The 21,632-nt window shown below is 36.3% G+C and overlaps 2 protein-coding genes across 8 annotated transcripts; both read right to left on the minus strand.

The window, feature by feature from the left end:
- On the minus strand, positions 408-11,498 carry LOC109851190. Of its 7 annotated transcripts, none has more exons than XR_002249707.1 (12): positions 11,332-11,498; positions 6,381-11,034; positions 6,152-6,304; positions 5,778-6,068; positions 5,110-5,691; positions 4,805-5,026; positions 4,332-4,718; positions 4,032-4,244; positions 3,875-3,940; positions 3,695-3,784; positions 3,470-3,574; positions 408-980 (listed from the first exon to the last, which is right to left on the minus strand). XR_002249707.1 is itself a non-coding variant. In XM_020421224.1 (11 exons), exons 2-10 carry the CDS (start codon positions 10,903-10,905, stop codon positions 3,738-3,740), a joined length of 6,465 nt encoding a protein of 2,154 aa, XP_020276813.1. In that variant the 5' UTR covers positions 10,906-11,034; positions 11,332-11,498; the 3' UTR covers positions 408-980; positions 3,695-3,737. The 7 variants fall into 7 exon arrangements, 5 of the variants coding, with proteins under 5 accessions (XP_020276813.1, XP_020276811.1, XP_020276812.1 ...); XR_002249708.1 differs by having other exon boundaries at positions 408-991; XM_020421224.1 differs by lacking the exon at positions 3,470-3,574 and having other exon boundaries at positions 4,826-5,026.
- Positions 13,384-21,165, minus strand: LOC109821114 (V-type proton ATPase subunit a1-like). The gene is made up of 8 exons (XM_020387308.1): positions 21,029-21,165; positions 18,956-19,026; positions 17,821-17,973; positions 17,474-17,634; positions 16,258-17,129; positions 16,004-16,176; positions 15,836-15,922; positions 13,384-13,899 (listed from the first exon to the last, which is right to left on the minus strand). The coding sequence occupies exons 5-8, from the start codon at positions 16,539-16,541 to the stop codon at positions 13,835-13,837; spliced, it is 609 nt and encodes a 202-aa protein (XP_020242897.1). The 5' UTR covers positions 16,542-17,129; positions 17,474-17,634; positions 17,821-17,973; positions 18,956-19,026; positions 21,029-21,165; the 3' UTR covers positions 13,384-13,834.

A 21,632-nucleotide genomic window follows, 5' to 3' on the forward strand; every position in this document is an offset into this window, starting at 1 on the left:
TTCGTCTAAACAGGGTTTTATCATCTTCGCGCTTGAAGCGTTCTGGCTTTTCTGGCTTCTCGTGTAACCGAATTTGAGAGGAAAACTGCACACAGATTTGGACCCTCCGTTCGTCTATACTATGAACGAGCTATTGGCAATGAAGAGAACACAAAGACAAAGGAACCGTACAGAGAGAGAATAAAAGAAAACGGGAGATAATGAAGGTGATGAATCAAAGAAATTACGCAAGGAATTAAATAGATACTCTATGACAAGGGACTGAATAGTTACAGCTAATTACAATTTGTAAAACCCTTTGTTAGTAGAGAATCCAAATAAGGTAAGATCTTCACAATATAGCACACGACCTGCCGACATGCACATAATCCCCATTTATTCATTTAAAAAAAAAAAAACCCGGTGAATGAAAAGCATAATACTGAGCACATGCATCACATAAGTTAAAAGCCAATCAAACAGATGTAGCATACAGACAATAATTCCTCAACACCGTTGAGCTAGTGCCTTAGTCAGAATGCAACCGTCTACAAATCGTTGGAAGTAAATAGAGCTGACACACTAAAAATACATAGATAAACCTATTCTACTTGCTATATCATCACTAGTCGTGTACCATGCCAATCCCTGAACCTCACAGGAGTAAGCCGGCATCTATACACCCAAACCTCCTATGGGAACACTACATTACATACACAACATCCTTTCTTGTTCTAAAACCTGCAGCAGCGCTTCGCCCGTCTCGCTCAAGAATTTACATAAAGCCTGTCATACTAATCTCCTGAAAGTTCTTATGCTACAAAATAAGTTGCTTCTTTCTTAATGAGGGAGTTGACAAATGTTGTCAGGCCTCCGTAGACTGAAACTGTAAGCTGGATTGTATATCTCAGACTCTTTTGTTACACGTGGTGTGGAATGGACATAAAGACCTTATAGGTCTAGAGCTGTCTTCAAACATGGGTAATTTCCTAGATCTTCACCTGCAAGTACACTTTTCAAGAAGAATCAGAAGATATTAGACAGGAATGCAGAGAAAATTTGGGGTGCTAAAAATATTGATAATCTGGTACCAACTTATTTTATATTTATTTCGAATTTGCACTTATATACCCCTAAAGTTTACACCATTTTCAGCTTTGATACCACCAAAGTTCTCTTTTGCCCATAAAATATCGCAAAGTTAAAAAAAAAAAAAAATCCAACTTTGATACCCTAAATTCACTTGGTGGCAGTATAAGAAAGTTCACCTTCTTTTTGGACTTTGGGATATTTTTTGGGGGGGAAAACTGTAGGGTAACAAAGTTACAAAGAGTGTAAACTTTGAGGTATTAAAGCACAAATAACTAAAGAGAGATGGGTATGCAATATCCATCTATACTACTATAAAAAGAGGATAGGATTGTTAAAACTTTTAATTTTCTTTTTTACCCTCTCAAATTTTAATAGATTCTAACTATACCATTATCTCTAATTAATCTACCATTAAATAAATACAACCTCTTATTAATTATGAACCTCCTCAAATTACTAAATAATTATAATTATCAATAAAATTATAACTATTAATTGTTTAAAACTAATATAATAAAATAATTTATAAAATAAGTATACACAATCATTAGTAGTAGCCAATTAAATTATTATAATAATTATTTATGAAATATAATAAAATAATTAAAATATTTGTATAAATAGAATAACATATTATTAAATACTATTAAGAATTATACTATAATTCTATGATCAATAAAATAAATAGAATAAATATTTAACCACATAAATAGTATAATTATTTTAGTGATATCACATAAATTATGAATTACATTGTTCACTTAGTATTATATTATTACATAAATTGAATGAATAACTTAATATTATTTTTTGAGTATTTGCTCAAAGACTATTACATGATACTGAATAATCTATACTCGGTAATGATTGAAAACTAACCTTTCAAAAAAATTATTTAATATTAATAATAGTACTATTAATTATTAATTATAATATAATAATAATTTATAGTATTTTTATAGTAATAAATTATTTAAGTGCATAATTAAAAAAATAAATTAGATGAATATTTTATAGTATAAAATAGTATACTTATTTTAGTAATATTATTTGAACTAAGAATTATAATATTAAATAAGGTAATTACAATAGACCCCCATTAAATTTCGACATTTTGTAGTAAATAGACCCTATGAACTTTCAAAATAACACTAAACCCCTAATAACTTTTGTAGAAAGCCCCTAATATCTTTTAGATAAATTACACCAAATCTCCAGCAACTTTCAAAATGCTTTTTTATGCCATTTTAGGTTCTAATTCATAGGGGTTATTTGCAAATTTTAGAAAGTTACTGAGGAGTTTTCTTTGAAACAGAAAAGTAATTAGGGGTTTACTGTGATTTTGAAAGTTCATAGGGGCTAGAAGTTCATAAGGGTTTAATGTAATTTACCCTATTAAATAATTATACTGAGAAGTAATTACTGCAATATGTTGAAGGTATTAAATTTATTATATAGGAAACATCAGAAAAAAGCTAGCAAGATTACTGCAGCTTAGTTAATTCTGAATTAAGTTAATATTCAAGTTGGAGGGGCATATTTAAGAGAACTTATGAAATTGGCATTATATAAAAATAATATTAGATTTAGGGACTTATTTAAAAAAAAGTTAACACTGGGTGAATCATGATAAGAAAAAAATTCAATTATAATAACTACACAATAATAATTAATTCATACATTTTTTAAAGCAATCTTATTATAAAATTTTATTTATACACAGTTTAACTATTCAATAAAAATTTAAAACTTAAAACATGTACATTAACGTGCTTTGCACGTGCATTGTACTAGTCAATATAAAATATGGATATGACATTGGTAAACTATCTGGATATTCGGATACATAGTTAAACGTGCTGAATATGTCCACATGCACGCAAACAGGCATAAATATCTAACAGTCATTATACTTTTTTAAGATCACAAAATAAAGCTAATTTGAACATATATTATTTGTATCAGTGAGCAGGCACTATATAACACTATGATCTATGCCTTCACTTGAAAACTACCTCTTCTGGATTCCATACCCTAAACAGGGCCTAACCTAAATAATTCTGCCTTTGTCAAGAAAACCACGATAACCAACAGTTCATGTTGAAGGAATATGGATTAACTATATATCAGAAAAACTAATCTCTAATACTTTCCCCATTTGGATCTTTGGACGACATGGAAAGACCTCTAGTAGAAATGAGGCTCTCAATTAGAAAAGGAGAAGAAACAAAGACAGGAAAACATATTTGTTACATTACAAATGTTGAGATTTGAACTCATGACTTAACTGGAAACTACTTTTTTACCATCTAAAAAATTCTAATACTGCACTAAAACTTGAAACTATGGCGAGTTTGAGGGCTAAATTTTATCCTAACACTCCATAAATTGAACGTACTTTTTTAGGTCTGAATTAGAGCTTCTGCACATCCCCTCATATGATTTGTAAAAAAGATTGCAAGCTCACAGTGGAAAAGCTTCTTTCTGCAACATTGACACGCAACTGTACCACAACATACACTTTCCTCGCCTTTAGAGAATGAAAAACTAAATCATACAGCCCACTTAAGCACTACCATGATCACTGAAGACAAATAATAATGCAGAGAAGCAGTTTGCTCACCAACTGATCAACTCAAATCAGAAGTCTCTTTTCGACTTTTCCTTCAGCATAGATTTGTTCCATCAGAAGCCATTACCGTCTCCGCTTGATCTGGAGCATGAACAGTGTTTACTACAGCATTAGAAGTTGAGGAGCACACTTACTTCTGTGACTACTGGTGGTAAGAGGCAAAATTTTTACCTAAAACCATTGATTTACCACCTTCAACTTGCAGAGGTTCCGAATTCATTTCAGATTTTGCTTGTTCTGGAACATAGTAATGTTTAGTTGAGCATATATATTATTATAGAAGCAAAATTATTCTTGGCAAAAATATGGTAGCAGGAGAAACATTCACCTGAAACCTCTAAGTTACCACCTTCAATGATTGCTGCATCATGCTTGTCTTGCACCATTGTGGTGGAAGTCGAATCATGTTTATCTAGCAGTGTGGCAGCAAGTTCTGCATCCTGATTTTGTTGTGTAGTGACAAGCACTGAATCACGCTTGATTTGCTTATCCTCAGCTTCAACCTGTTCAGCATCAGAACCTATCACATCGTTTGATACCTCTGTGACATGATGGTTGATTCAATGAGCACAAATGTTGAGAATAAACATTATTTACCAACTAATCCAATTAGAAGTAGTAATTTCACCTGAGAAGTTGCTAACTGCAGTGGGTTCATCACACTTGTCCTGTGGTGTGACAATAACTGGTGCATCATGATCGAGTTCTACTTGATTATCTGAGGGCAGCGAGGCAATGGGCTCTATATCCTGATTATCTTGTGGTGTGCTTAAGGGTGCTGCATCATGAATATCTTGTGGAGTGAATAAGGGTGCTGCATCATGCTTATCTTGTGGCATGTTGTTGGGTGTTCCATCAAGATTTTCTGCTGTAATAGGAATTGAACCATCTTTATTTAGTTCTGAAGCCTTATTTTTCTGTGGTGCAGCAATTAGTGCTGGATCATTATTATCTTGGGGTAATGACTCGCCACCTTCAGCTTCAACTCCTTCAGCATCTTGTGTTACCGCAGCCTCTGCTTTATGTGAAATATGATCAGTTTTTCAATCATTGAGAGGAAACATTTGTTACCAACTAATCAAGGTAGAAAGATAATTTCACCTGAAAGCTCTAAGTTACCACCTTCAGTGAGTGCTGCATCAAGATTGTCTTGTGAAGTGGTGCCTGTTTCAAGCCTATCTTGCAGTAAGGCAACAGGTTCTGCATCTTGATTTTGCTGCGGTGTAGAGGTCAATGCAGGAAAGTGCTCGTCTTGTGGTAACGACTCATTAACCTCAGGTTCAACTTGCATATTATCTGATGTTACCACATCCTCTACTTGTTCTGTTACATGATCATTGTGTTAGTGAGCACAAGTATTTGAACATGAAACGTATTATCAACAAATGAAAATAGTATTAGTTCACCTGAGAACTCTAAATTACTTTCTAAAGTTGGTCCTCCATTGCCTCGTACTATGATGGCTGGTGCTGCATCATGATTCTCTTCTACCATTGCAGAGGATGGTAAAGCATCACAGCCCTGTGCTGTGGCTATAGATGAGGCTATAGGTGCAGCATCATGATGGCCTGGAGATATGGCAGTGGATACTGCATCATGATTATCTATAGTGGTGGATGCTGCAATATTGTTTTCTTGTGGTAGTGAGCCAAGAGGTCCTGTGACCCGAGTATCTTCTGGCAGTGAGACAATGGTGTCTGCGTCTTGATTATCTTGTGGTATAGCAATTGGTGCTGTATCATGATTATCTTGTGGGGTGGTTATGGGTGCTTCATCACTACTATCTTCCGGCAAGCTAATTGGCATTTTATCAAGATTGTCTTGTGTTGTGGTGGGTGTTGAATCATCTTTACCTACAAGTGAGGGAACCGGGTTTTCATCCTGATTTTGTTGTGGTGTAGTGATCCGTGTTGCGTCTTCTGGTAATGACTCCTCAACATCAGCTTCAACTTGTATAGTGCCGGACAATATTACAGTCTCTGCTTGCTCTGTGGCATTGTTCATTATTTCAGGAAGGACAAGTATGTGAGAGCAAACATTTAGTACCAGCTAATCAAGATAGGAGTAAGTTCACCTGAAAGCTCTAAGTTGACACCTTCAGTGAGCGAGATACTGCAATTGTCTTCTAGTGTGAGGATAGCTGCCACATCATGATTGTCTTGCCCCATGCTAATCGGTGCTGCATCTTGATCATTTTGTGCGCTGGTCGGTACTAAACTGTGTCCATCTAGCGTTAAGGAAACAGGTATAGCATCCTGATTTTCTTGTTGCATGATGATCAGTGATGGGTCATGTTTGTCACTTGGTGATGACTCCTTACCCTGAGCTTCAGCCTGCACTGTAACTATCACGTGCTCTGCTGGATCTGGGACATGATCATTGTTACAATGAGCACTAGCATTTAAGAGCAACCATTTAATGCTACTAATCCAGGTAGAATAAGTTCACCTGAACATTCCAAGTTACTTCCTACAGCCGGTCCTGCATCACATATGTCTTGCAGAATGGTGATCGCTGCTGCACCATGATTGTCTTCCACCATGGTAGAGGGTGCTGCTTCCATATCGTCTTGTGTATCAGTGGGTGTTAAATCATGTTTATCTGGCAGTGATTGTTTCAATAAGTAAGTACTTGAGAGCAAAATTTATCAACTAATCAATTTAGAAGGAGAAGTCACCTGAAAGATCCAAGTTACTTCCTATAGTGAATCCTGCATCACATTTGTCTTCCAGTGTACCGCTGCCTGCTACTACATCATGATTGTCTTGCACCATGGAGATGGGTGCTAAGTCATGATCCTCTTGAACTGTAATGGTTTGTGCCAAGTCATGCTCATGCTTATCATCCTGTGACATTGCAATTAACGCTGCATCAAGATCTTCTCGTGGCACAGTGATGGATGCTGCACCTTGGGCATCTCGCATTGTCGCATCAGGTGCTTCTTCCTGAGTGCCTTGGGAGTTAGCCTGAAGAGCGGACCCGGAAGTCCATGGCTTGAGCTGGTAACTAAGAAGCCTAGAGCCAAAAAATTTCGATGCACTACTGAACGCAGCTTCTGCATCAACGCGCCTCTTGAAGACTACTTTAGCGCGGTTAGTTTTCTTCTCAATTTCTGTTACTGCTGCTTTTAGACGTCCATACCGGCTAAAAGTTCTAATGAGATCTGTTTCAGAGGGAAGAGAATGTGCATTGTTAAAACTTAAAACCAGTGCAGTCGGCATGCACTCATCCACGATTTTTTCTTCTACAGTGATGATTGGTCTTTCTGCTACAAATGTATGCTTGGGACTCATGGCCAAAAGTTGCAACCGTTGTTCAAAGTGGGACATGGAGGATGAAGGAAGAGACAATGATTGTTCTCCAGTTGACTTCCTCCTCTTCTGGTACTGTATATAAGTTTTCTTATCTTTTTTCTGTTGAAGGTCCATATCAGACCAGCACGAATCTTTCATATAATCCGGTCCAGACATCTCATAAGGGACCATCTCAGCGTTTATTTTTCTTGGCCTACCCCTTTTACGTGTCTCGGTAGGGCAAGCCAGCTGAGAATCTATTTTTCTGGGCCTTCCCCTTTTACGTTTCTGAACAGGTTCATTGTCCTGATAAGAGGCAGGAGGAGCTGACTGGGGGGTTTTTCTTGGCCTGTCCTCATAACAGGCAGAAGGTTCTGGCAGAGGATTTTTTCTTGGCCTGCCCCTCTTACGCTTCTCAACAACAGGCTTCTCAACAGGCTTTTCCTCTTCAGAACTAATATCAGAAGTGGCAGGCTGAGGGGTGACATTATTTAGCATGCCCCTTCTATGCTTCTCAACATGTTTCTCATCCTCAGAAGAACTGATATCGGATGTAGCTTGATGAGAAATTACTTTTTTTGGCCTCCCTCTTTTACGCTTCACAACTTGCCCCTTGTCCTCAGAAGAACTAGAAATGCAGAAATTCCTGAAACCAGTGAAGAAATCAACTATTGCAGGCACAAAATCGTATTCTTCCATGGTGTCACTTGCAGCTAAACAAAGCAGAGAAAGCATCTCGCTTGTGGAGTTAAAATCCTCTGTGAAGCTTACATCAGTACTCTGGTTTTCCACGGGACTATCAGAGAGAACATCAAAATCAGCAATGTCATCTTTTTTTTGCTCAGCCTGGAAGTCACACTTCTGAAGTGTTGGCCCTTGGCTCTTAAGGATAGGTTGTGCTCCTGTCAGTTGGCTTGCAGCTCGGCGAATGAATTCCCCAATCTTAAAAGAGCTGGAAACAGCAGGAGCTGGTGACTTGAAATCTATATCATCAAAAGAATCTATCATTCTTTTCTTACATCTCCTTGAATCAACAAGATCTGTCTCAATAATAGTATGCTTCTTACCAGAAGAACTGGAAATTGGCTTTTCAGCAGCTTTTGCTACAGAGGCACTCTTTCTACCATTTGCAAGATGAACAGAGGTTCCATCTTCTGGCAGTCTAAATGTGCTTCTCAGTTTTACACCATCCTTGGAGCCATGTTCTTGTTTATCAAATGAGTCTTCTCCGCTTCTTGATCTCCCTTTTGCATAAATTAAATCTGATGGAACTGGAGTACAAAACTCAATGACATTTTCCATAGCCTCTTTACCACTAGAGGGTGAGTCTTCAGAAATAGTCTCCATCACACCTCCACTGAAAACAAATGCAGGAAGTTCAGGATAACCCTTTAAATGGTAGAAAGCCTTTAGCTGAGACTGAGCCATAACAAATTCTAGTTTATCAACTATTCCATTTGGGAACTGAGCTAATGTTGTAATATACTCCAGCAGTTTGTCAGGTTGAAAATAATTTGCAACTGTAGACCTGTCAATAAGTGGGTTAATATTTCCTCCTTTAATGGCAGCATTCTCAATTTTTTGGCACTTAATACCAGTGTAATCTTCTTCAGGCAGACAAGAACATGCCATTCCCAATTCTACACGCCTAGAGACTTCCAGCAGAATATCATGAGTAGCTCTTGCAAAAGAATCTGAACTGCACTGCTTTACCAATTGTGAGAAGTATGGATGGAAGGGCTTCAATTGGGACTCATCACACCAAGCAAAAGTTTTGTCCCCAAAATATGCTATAAGAAAGCTGTCCTTTTTCTGGTACTTCATAGCCAACTTTGTTGCATCTGAAGGATCAATTATCTGGCCCGGCCACCAAGGATGACTCTTTACTTTACCCCAGACCAAATCACAGGAGGAGAAATTAGCTTTTTCCAGCAAAGGCAAGAGGTAGCTCACATGTTCGTTATTTCCCATCAGAGGAACAATCCTAGTCCCGGAGGCCATAGATCGTTTCTTTTGCTTCTTTGTTTTGTTTTCTTCTCGCTGAAATTCTGCCTTGTGTTCGCCATCAGTACTTTCCATGACAGTTGCATCACCCTTTGTTTGACTTTCTGCTTCGTCCTTCCCGACTTGTTCAATGTATTCACCAACAGGACTTTTCTCAAAAGTAACATCACCAATTGTTTCAATCAACTTTTCCTCTTCCAAGGTCGGTGCCTTGTGTTCGTCCTCAATTGATAACACCTCTCCTCCAACTTGTCCCTTCTTCTGGCCATCAGTATGTTCCTCATCAATATCCATAGTTTCAATCACCGCTTCTTCTTCCCCAGCTTGGACCTTCTGTTTGCCATCATAACTTTCGTCAACACTGACATTACCTATTGTTTCATTCACCATTTCTTCCCCATCTTGTGCCTTCTGTTTGACATCAGTTACTATTTCATTAAATGCTTGTTGATCCTCCATATGCACCTTCTGCTCGCCATCATTATTTACCTTGACAGTGGTATTACCCACTGTCTCATTCAATGCCTCGCGTTCCCCTGATTGCAGGTTCTGCTCGCAAACGGTACTTTCCTCAGTGGCATTACCCACTGTTTTATTCAGTGCTTCTTCTTCCCTGACTTGAACACAAGTACCTTCCTCAACAAAGACATTACCTACTGTCTCACTCAATGCTTCTCGTTCCGCATCTTCCATCTTCTCCTTGCCATCAATAATTTCGTCAACAATGTCACTACCCACTGCCACAATCAGTACTTCTTGTTCCCCAACTTGCTCCTTCTGTTCACCATCAGTATTTCCCTCAACAATGGCATTGCCAAGTGCCTCATTCAATACTTCTTGTTCCGCATCTTCCATCTTCTGCTTGCCATCAATAATTTCGTCAACAATGTCACTACCCACTGCCACATTCAGTACTTCTTGTTCCCCAACTTGCTCCTTCTGTTCACCATCAGTATTTCCCTCAACAATGGCATTGCCAAGTGCCTCATTCAATACTTCTTGTTCCGCAACATGCATCATCTGCTCATCACCAGGACTTTCCTGCACAATGGCATTACCTATTGTTTCATTCAGAGCTTCTTCCTCCTGGATTTCTTCCTTGTTTTCGCCATCGGTACTGTCCCCAACATTGACATTACCCACTGTCTTGTTTAAAGCTTCTTGTTTCCCCACTTGCTCTTTCTGCTCGCCGTGAGCATTCTCCTCGACAATGGTGTTACCCACTTTCTCATTCAACACCTCTTGTTCCCTGGCATTCAGCTTCTGCTCACAATTGGAACTTTCCTCAACGGTGGCATTACCCACTGTTTTATCTTCTTCCCTGACTTGCCGCTGGTGTTCAGCATCAGTACTCTCCTCTACAACAGCATTACCCACTGTCTCTTTCAAAGCTTCTTGTCCACACACTTTCTCCTGCTCGCCATCAGTATTTTCCTCAACAATGGCATTGCCCACTCCCTCATTTAATGTTTCTTGTTCCACGACACGTGCCATGTGCTCGCCATCAGTACTCTCATCAACAGTGGCAGTACTCGTTGCCTTATTCACCACTTCTTCATCCCTGACTTCTGCGTTGTGTTTGCCATCAGTTCTTTCCTCGATAACAACATCATTCATCGTTTCATCCAACACCTCTTCCTTGCCTTGTGCATCATGTTCGTCATCAGCTCTTTCCTCAAGAACAACATCTTTCATTGTTTCATCCAGCACTCCTTCCCTAGCTTGAGCATCGTGATCACCATCAGTTCTTTCCTCGACAAAAGCATCATTCATTGTTTCATCCAACACCTCTTCCCCAGCTTGTGCCTTGTGTTCACCATCAGTTCTTTCCTCAACCACAACATCACTCATACGTTGGACCTTGTGCCCAACATCACTACTATCCTCCACCATGACACTGTCCATATCAACTAAACCCCTAGAACGTCCTCTTTGCACCTATTTTAGAATTAACTACGCTTCCACAAAGAATAGGTTTCAAGATCAAGCTTTGACTTCCTCCAATAGATAAATTCCAGCTCGTGAACATTTGCACTGAGACAGCAGTAAAAACAAACAAAAGCATCTACTTTATTATCAGATCATGCATAATTACGCCAAAAAAGATTCTTACACGGCTTTATATGCGTTCCACGAGCACAAAATCCATAAAATTTAGCAAATTTCCAAAAAATAAAAGAGGAAACTTTCTGAAATCACAAAAACCCTAGTAGCCCATTTCGTAAAGAACTAGTAATTAAACAACTTGAAGTAACAAAATAACAAGAATAAGCGAGCAATTCGAAACCTAGGAAAATAATCCTAGGTTGCTGAATTGGGGAAAAGACTGACCTCACTTGTTGAGAGAGAACGAGAGCTGTCGCCGCTGAAATTGACGGAGAAGCGAACTCTGTCGAAGTAACCTTTTGGCGGGAGTCGTCGGAGATCTACTTTTTGTCGCCGGAGAATCTTTCGATCTGTAGTGATCGATAGGAGAGAGAGAAGGGGAAGAAAAAAAAATTGGCGAACGACAGCACGAGTAGGGTTTTATTTACCGCGATATGGTTTTGGGTTAGCGGGTTCGGTGAAAGTAGACCCGAAACATCCAAGATTCCATAACATTTACTAGCATGATAACTGTACACATATCTACTCCTCTACACGAATGAGAGAATCCAAGTTTCACTGTTCATGCTACAGTAAATACCACAGTAGATTTTAATACACTATTATTACTGCAGCATACGGGATACTGTAGCATTTTGAAAGAAAATTACTGTGATAGAGACGGGAACTGTAGCGTTCGTTGAAAATAGTATAGCATTAATACTGTAACACGGATATACTGTAATAATTTAAAAACCGTGGGATACTGTAGCAATTCAAAAAAAATCTTGTTACGACATTTAAAAACATGATTACAGTAGCGTGTAAAAAATTATCGTTGTGCTTTGCACGGGCATCACACTAGTTACATAATTATTCAACTAACTAATTTTAAGGCAAAAGCTCATAAAAGAAATTTATTGAATCATATTCATTTACCTCATTAACAGAAGAAGCAATCAGAGATAGATTAACGGGGTTGTTAATTCCATCGCTGCATAGCGACATGCGCATTTATTGATTCTATCTTTGATAGCTGATTTTGTTTTTAAATGAACTCATCTATAATTTTCTAAAATAAGAAGGAATTTAACTTCTCTTTTTGTATTATCTCTTTCTTTTAAAGAATAAATTATTGCGGCACTTGCTTTATCATTATCATGTTATTGTGACATTTGCTTATCTGCCCAATAGCAAACAAGTGGCCTAATTGCCTATTTTTGGAAGTTTACAATCATTTAGTGACACGTGAGAAGGGGAAGGGATATTCAAACTAAAAAGACTCCTCAAACATCAAATCCGTTTGAACTTAAGAATCCATGGACTCGTATAACAACGGTAAAAAAATAGTATAAGAAATACTCAGTTTTCAATAGTTTCAACCATCAAGGGACGAGCAAGAATTAAAAAATGCTATTTGGCTCGCTCCCCTGCCAACTCGCGCCCAGCTCGCGCAGTGAGGAACAGGGGGTGGGGCCCACAACAGGGGAGCGAGCCAAATAGCAGCGTAGGCATGAATATATGCATTCAGAGAGTTAAGCGGCGCATATTAAACTGTCGTGCGTAAATTTACCGCATGAATCAGCTGGCATGCTTCACATATATTTCCTTCAGGAGAAAATTGAGAAACATCAACTCAGTCACAATTTGTTTAAGTTCTCGTGGTCACAGTAATACAACTTCAAGAACTTACAAAAAAATACCACACAGGGTGAAGCTAACTGTTATAAATACAGAAGTATAAGAGATGTTGATTTTGATACAGTCAGGAGGCTAGAAGCCAACACTATAAAAGTATCACGAGAACAAAAAAAGAACGGAAACAAAGGAGCTGGATTTTAGGAAAATACTCATTTCATTGATTCTATATGTTAGCTTTGTTAGACCTATATCCTTGAGCCTGTAAATTTACAGGGGGGGGGGGCGGGGGGGGGTATTCTCCTGCCCCATACTGTATTGAAGAAAATCAATATCAGGCTTCATTAGCTCGAGGAATTGAAATCAAACGATCCCCATTCTATATGTTAGTTTCGTATCTGTGTCTGTACGATCTTTAGTAAAACTAAAAAGTTGAAGATGGAATCACCATTCAATCTTCCTCATCTGCTAAGGATGCAAATGAGAAGGGTCTGAACTTGTGGTCATCACCGTGGTAGAATTTGTTCATGAATTCAACGCAATGCAGACGTAAATGAGACATCTAGATTAAAGTACATTGATGAACCTTCATCTTCAAGGTAAAATTCTGAGAACTAAATTAAAGTACAATCTCCATGATCTTAGCAAAATGGTGAAGGGTATTGAACTACTGAGACATCTAGATTTGCTGAATGCTAAGGCACCAACTAGCCTACTATGGGTACTATTACATTTGAGGGATAACTCTGACACATCAAGTGATCAAACAAAACGTTTGAGACACTAACAGCATCAAGAAATTAAAGTATGAAGCTTTCAGAATTAGACTCACCCCCAAGCAAGGAGAAGTATTTTCTCATAAAATACAGTTGACAATTCTGAGTGAGCCAAGCTGAAAACAAACATATCAGAAAAATATTACCGAACATACGATTGGGTATAAAGATGCAAAAGTGATTGGCCAACCATGATTTACTTCAGAGCCCAAAGCCGAAGATAGGATGCAGTGTTTGAGACAGCCCCCAAGACAAATTCAATTGAATGGATCATCTGATGCACAAACATTTCACTGAAGTTGAAATCCTCGTGGTGGTGCCTAAGTCTAGCAGAATCAGGTTCGACATCCAGATCCATCTCTGATGTGCCCAGCATGCCATAAGTACGACCTTGAAATCTCTAGGTGACATTGGATAAAGCAGCATATAAGGACACTGCAGCGTGGCAGGTAAGTATTTCATGTGTAATTATCACTTCCAAGATATTCTCAAGTTCAAGATATATAACATCCTGAAAAGTGTAGTGCTTTCATAATTAAAAGATAAAAAGAATAAGATGATAAATGGTAGGCAGTTTCGTGACTTGTAGAATATTAATTTCACCCCTAGGCTATAAAATCAAAATATACAGTCATGTTTTCTCCAAAGCAAAAGATCCTGTAGAAACACTTCAGAGGAAACAAACTAACAAAGTAACTTCAGTCCAGGCACATTCCAGTAACTCTAACCGTGTTAACCGCAGACGTATTCGCCAGATTTTAGTTTCAAGCTTCCCAGTACTGGCAATCACCTTCAGCACAATCCATCTACAAGCTATCTCTACAACAGGAAACAAGTTTTCTTTGGGAGCTCTAAGTTAATTAAACTGTTTTTAAAGATTATGATGGTTTTAGCTAGAAGATTTAGATTGGTGATCAATCAATTATTATACAAAGCTCAGTTTGCTTTTGTTTAAACTTCCACCAATTTAAGAATAGACAGATTCAACAGATGTTAGTTCCAGGCTTGCCAGCATTGGCATTCACCTTCAGTACAGTCCACCTAAAATAAGATCAAACTATCTCTGGTCGAGGGAAACAAATGTACTTTGGAGCTTTAAGCTTATTAAACTGTTGTTTTAAGATTTATGAAGATTTTAGCTAATGGACTTAGATTGGTGCTTTGATTAATTAATAAAAAAACTCATTTTGCTTTTATTTAAAATAGATATATTCTTGATTCTATAGCTTCCTCAAGAACTTATTCTGAATGCCATGCCAACAATTTAGAGGGTATTTTACTCTAATTGAATTTTGAGAAAGTTATGATAACTTAATTGGTCTTTTTTTTAATTAGAAGTTCCACATGCTAAAAACATTTCTCTAAAAAATCCGTTATCTTTACCAGATGTTTATAGCTGGCTGTTGTGCACCTACATAGTCATGGTTAATCATTGTGAAGGGGGAAATTTTGATTAATAAGAAAGGATGTCAACAGGGGGATCCTTTATCCCTTCTTGCTTTTACCTTTGTTGATGTGTTTACCAAAATACATTCTAAAGGTACAAAGCTACATTCTAAAGGTACGAAGCTTGTTATAGTTGGTTTCTTTTGGGTACAACTTCTTTATAATATGCAAATGGTACTGTGGTTTTTGTTGGTTGATTTTGAAATGTAAAGGATATTTACGAAGTTCTTGAACTTGAGAGTACTTATGTTCTTTAATCAACTCCGCTAAATCTATGCCAACTTGTGATGGAGTCCCTGATCAAATTACTTGGAATTTTTTTAATTGTAAATCAGCTTCTTCACTTTAGTATGTTTGGGACCCTGTTTGAATATAGGGAGAAAGGATAAAGTTGATTGCACAAGCTCCGATAGATAAAATTGTGAGGAAAGTAGTGTTTTGAAGGTAATTATTTATTTACAGTTGGTACACTCATTCTCACTGATTAGCTGTTGTTTTCCTGCTCTATGTGATATATCTTTATGGGTTAATTTATAAGGTTTAAAATAAGGCGAAAAATTGGTGGAAACACAAAGGATAATGGTCAGACCAGGACACGTGAACCGCAAAACCAATAACAGATAAGAAACGTCCTTTCTACTTGTCGTTTCACCAAGATGGTGTACAATGGAAAGTGGTTATTATACTCAAATACTCATTTTGTAAACTATTTTCTTAATGACAAATTCTGATGCAACAAAAATGAATGAAAAGAAAATGTGATTTTTTTTATTAAAGTGCTTTGCTTACCCTCCTTCTCTTGTCAATTTCTCATCCTAAAACATACAGAAAGACTGACATGTTCAATAAAGTAGTGAATTGAAAAAATCCCTGTTAACCAAATCATCTACCTCTTTGTGAAGCCTCCTTAAGATGAATGGTTTCGGAAATAGCATCCATGGAACTGCTACAAGAGCCAGAAGCAACAGGACAATCTGCTGAGAATGTAAAAAACCTTAATGCAAAAGGAAACTAAAATAACATAAATGAAGTTTTGGGTGCCAGAGCGATGTGTGTACCTGCAGTAGTTTGACCCCAAAACAACTGATTGTCACCAAGATCATCAATAGGGCTGAGGAACATGTAAACCATCACATGATATAAATCAGCTTGAGACCCCGTGCACCACTTAATGAGTGCAAGATAACCGAACAAGCTGTTGAGGAAGATCATCTGAGGTATGAATTGATACCTGGAAGGGGGGATGTTAATGCATTTTTTTTTTCAAGATTCTCTGGCTACAAAGAGAGATAAGAACTTGGAAAGGTCATACCGAATATCAAGAGAGTTCCCATAAAACTTCGCATCAAAGTAACTTAATATAATCCCTAAGTTCATCTGAGCTAGACCAAACAGTATAGACATCTTCATTTTGAGGGAGTTCAGAAATGGGAGTTCAGAGCGGCTTCCTCGCCAGCTGGGATCCAAACCAAACTTGTACGGGTCTCGGTACTTTACAAGACCAGCAGTATATGCATCACCAATTGAATCACAATTAATCAATTCTAGATCCTCAAAAATGTGATTTTCTGAAGAGGAACCTAGATTAGATTTCATTTATTCTGTTTAGGTAAACATTTGATAAAAAGAGAATTAGATAGACCAAATATTCCAAAAATTTTACATTTAAGTTTCACACAGAACAAAAACTAATGATAAATGCACAAGGAGAACAAGATACAGCTGTTTTTAGAAGATAGCTCAAAGGTCAAAGAAGGAAAAGCTGAAAATCAAAATGGAAAAGTCATGACTCATGGATACGTAAATAACAAATGACACAGTAAGAAATAAAAATGGCAGGTAAGTTTATTATATTTATCTCCTGTCTTCATGTTTAACCTCTGGCTTATGTCCATGTTGTAAAATTGTTCCATGGAATGAAAGAAATTTCATATACAAATATTGCAATCTTTATCTTCTATTTGATTCTCTCACCTTTTTGAACCATCTTCAATAAAGGTGATAATATTTTATATTCTCTACACTTGAATGACCATATAAAGCACTCCCATCTATGATTAACTGTAATAATATTAACTTCCCTTCACGTCGAGCTTATGCTTCCTGATGGATTCATTTTGCCAAAAATTTGCGCCACCTATTGAAGTCTCCTTACTTAATCATGCATTCCCCTATATGTGCTTCCTGGTAAGAATTTCTCCTTAGGCAAGACGGCAAGGTATGAATATGAATACTGAAAACTCATAAATCTGAACTGGGAAAGGAACATGGTATTCAAGTAGGAAGTAAAGAATGGCACATGACAAACTTTCAATATGGTTCATATTACATGTATTTGCAAGAGCCTGCGATGCTCACTGACTAAATGAGTCATTCTAGAAGGGAATGCAATAATGTGTCTTAACACCTCATGCAAATAACATAAAAGGTTTGTGGTTTATTATACATTGCCAGAAAGAACAAATAGCAGGCACTCTGTCATATCTTCCAATAACTTTCAAAATAAATTACAAGGGATCTTAACATACCTGCAAGTGGAATCCCGACATTTAAATGCAGATGCACCAAAAATGTGAAATGGGACAGAGAAGAACTCAATATATATTAATCCACAATAGATTGAAAATAATGCCATCAAAAGAATTACATAGCGCCCTCCAAATGCTATCTCCATAATGCTATCGAGTTTCTGAAAAAAAATTATTCATATACCGTTTGTCAAGGACAACAGATGAATTCATTTTGCAACAGCTCATAAGGGTAATTTTAAATCTACACCAGAGATTGCGGCAACCATAACCACCTTTCTAATATGTCTTAGTTGAATGCACATCACTCAAAATCCATAGAAACATAGCTATTATATGAAACATACCCGAAATCCAAGTTTTTTTCACAAGGTACAAGGATTAATGACCCCAATAACAAGCATATTCCATGGCCCCAATCTCCGAACATAACAGCGAAAAGGAAATGAAACGTGATTACTGAACATACTGCAGGATTTGATTCTTGATACATAGCCACACTGCATGGTAAGATTAAGAAGCTTGGATCAGTGACCTGAAAGACAACTTTAGGCAATGAATATAGTTATGAAACTGTTCAATAAGAGCAGCTGTCTGACTGGCATTGTTATATTGTTCTTGTGCATTATGCAATATTCAGAAAGGAACTATGATTAGTCCTTTGACATAATCAACGCAATAAAAATAAGAAGGCAAAATGTTGTATGGAAATCTGAAGGAAAATATCAGGGGCAAATTTGCTATATGGAACAGTAATTTATGTCAATTAGGAACATGAATTTGAAGAGGCAGTTCTAATAGCAAGTCCGATGAATTCATTTGATATTTCCTAAATATAAATAAATCTATTTTAAGCAGATTAAAATAGAAATTGTAAAGTCAACTAGAGACATGTTATATCTAAATGTTTTTCTGTTTGCAAAGATTCAAGTACAAACCCATAGGCATTGACAATTTCCTGAAATGCATTCATAAACTTGTTTGTCCTAAAATATGTGGGTGGTGATTCAAGAGCATCCATTTCATGGAATATTATTCCCACTTTTGAATTGCTATCAAATGTTGCACGTCACAAAGCATCCTGTATTTGTGCAGGAAATTCACAGATTGATTGGAAGTTGATGTCACAGTTTACTGCTACTCTGAAAATATTAACATTTTAGCATCTTGGCATATAAACTCTGAAGTCAGAATTATTTAATTGTGATTTATGACCTGAGGTTTGGCAAATATTGGGCACCATCCCTCCCCAACAAGACATTTTTTTTGTAACATCAAAATTGAGCACGTTCAACATGTCAAATACAGCTTTCTCTTTCTTAACCTGGAGACAATTCAAAATTAATGCTAATGACAAATGTTTCACAAAAGTTCACATCATAAAACATTTACAAGTTTTATATTCCTGTTTTCAACTCTATTTAAGTCTATAATGCCACAAGCAATCACAAGAACTACAGATACTTAAAATGGTCTAATTACCATGATAGTCCACCTTCAAAGCTGACATCCAATGGAAGTTAGAGCCTTATTTTTATGACGAATTCCAGCACCTACAAAAAGAGAGAAACTTTCGGGGTTAACTAGTTTTCTGAGGAGCAAACTATTGAAAAATAAAATATGCCATGGCAAAATGAGATATGGTAATCCTTGGTTTTATGTGGAATATCATTTGACTAACCAATGGTTGAAAACATCTCAACAGCTTAACAGGAATAGTTCTGAATAAGGGTGGCAATTTATGACATGGCCCGCTAACCTAACCTGACCCATTATAAATGGGTATGGGTCACTTTATATGAGTCGGGTCATAAACGGGTCGACCCAAAGAACTCAATTATTAATCGGGTCATAAACGGGTCAACCTGACCCGTTTAACCCATTCACTCTTTAACATTCAAAATATTTAAAGACACCCATAAAATATCAATAAACAATACAAAATCCATAAATTACATACAATGCTATAAAAATTTTACAATTCGCAGAAAACACCCTTAGAGGTTCCAAAATTAAAAAACATCCTCAAAAGTTCCAAATTTACCAAATACCATAAAAATATAGAAACTTACAAAACAGTACAAAAATCTATAAATTATAAACAATACCATGAACATTTTAAAATTTGCAAAAAACACCCTAAAAGTTTTAAAAATTGCTATATACACCTCCAAAGTCAAATTTTTGAAAAAACACCTAGAAATATAAAAAACAACAAATAGTACAAAATCTGAAACTTATAAACAGCACCATGAAAATTCTAAAATTTGCAAAAACAACACCCTAATAGTTTCAAAAGTTACAAAAAACCCCAAATAAGTCAAATTTTACACAAACACACCCCAGAAAAATTAAAATCTACAAACACCACACAATCTATAACTTATTAATAGCACCATGAAAGTTTTAAAATTTGCAAAAAACACCTGATAGTTTTAAAAGTTGCAAAAATACACAAAATAAGTTAAAATTTTAAAAAACAGAAAAATTAAAACTTACAAATATTGAAAATTTTATAATTTATAAATTACAAAAACCCGATAAAAATTTTGAGTTTTGCAAAAAAACACCCTAAATGTTTTAAAAACTTCAAAATACACGTTCAAAAGTCAAATCTTTATAGAAACACTCCCAGGAAATATCAGAACTTATATAAAGTACAAACTCTATAAGCTATAAGTAGCATCGTGGAATTTTTGAAATTTACAAAAAACACCCTAAAAGTTTAAAAAATTGCGAAATATACCCTCAAAAAGTCAAACTTTTAGAGAAACACGCCTTAGAAACAATAAAATTTATAAACAGTACAAAATCTAAAAGTTATAAACAGCATTGTGAAAATTTCAAAACTTGCAAAAAACACCCTGAAAGCTTCAAATTATAAATACACCCTCAAAAAAGCCAAATCTCATAGAAACACACCACATAAATATCAAAATTATAAATAGTACAAAATCTATAACTTATAAATAGCCACCAAAAAACGCCCTAAATTTTTCAAAATTGCAAAATACACCCTAAAAAGTATAATTTTACACAAATACATGCTAGATATATGAAAACTACAAAATTTATAGCTTATAAACAGCAATGTGAAAATTTTGGTATTTGCAAAAATCGCCCTAAAAGTTTCAAAAATTACAAAAACCTCTAAAACTCAAAATTTTTAAAAAACCTGAAAGTCAAAACTTACAAAGAGTATAAAGTCTAGAAATTTTAAAATTTACAAAAAACACCCTCAAAATTCAAATTTTACAAAAACACCCTAAAAATATCTATACTTCTAAACAGTATAAAATTTATGAATGATAAGTACGATCATAAAAACTTTGATCATAGACTCTATGTTAAGTGCAGAAAAATTATAAAACAGTTAAAAATGGGTCGTTCGGGTCAGTGAGTAACCCGTTTAATAAACGGGTTGACCCAATTATTTAATGGGTCAGGTCGGGTCAGTATTATACGGGTTGGATCAAAATTTATATGGGTTCGGTTGGGTCGGGTCGACCCGTTTGCCACCCCTAGTTCTGAACACCTTTTTTCCCATAAACATACCTCTTGAGTAATTTGCCTCTGTTTATTAATATCCTCAGGAACAGGGTAGCAATTTGCCCCATATGCATCACAGATTTTTAGAACTTTTGTATTGGCATGTTCTCCTGAAATGAAAACGACAAAGATAGTCTTTTCTACATGCAACAGAAAAGCGTGACTATAAATGAAAAAGAAAACTGAATATATAATATCTACTCATGATTCTCGAAGCAAGAAGCTTTTCTATGCATCAAGTATACCTCAAAAATAAATGTTTGGATTTGAAAGGCATAAAATATGAAATTTAGAACAAAGAGGTTGGTTAGTCAAAAATTTCATCCAAGATGGAAACTGAAAACCTCCAAATATAAATATTTAAAACAACAAATAAAACTTAATGCAAGAAAAGGAAAAAAAAGGCAAGGGAAGTTATCAAACCATCTCGCCAGATAATGGATCCACGACATGTCTCTCAGCAGGTGCCTGATTAAAGAACAAATTGCCTCTTGTTGCTAGAAAAAGCTTCCTCTCAAATCTCAATGCTTTCGATTTACATATAATCCCTCTAATGAATCTCAATCCAGCTTTGTTAGATGGTCCTGACTGCATTTCCTATAATGTATAT

Source organism: Asparagus officinalis, chromosome 8, assembly GCF_001876935.1.
Source record: "Asparagus officinalis chromosome 8, Aspof.V1, whole genome shotgun sequence".
Classification (NCBI taxonomy): Eukaryota; Viridiplantae; Streptophyta; class Magnoliopsida; order Asparagales; family Asparagaceae; genus Asparagus; species Asparagus officinalis.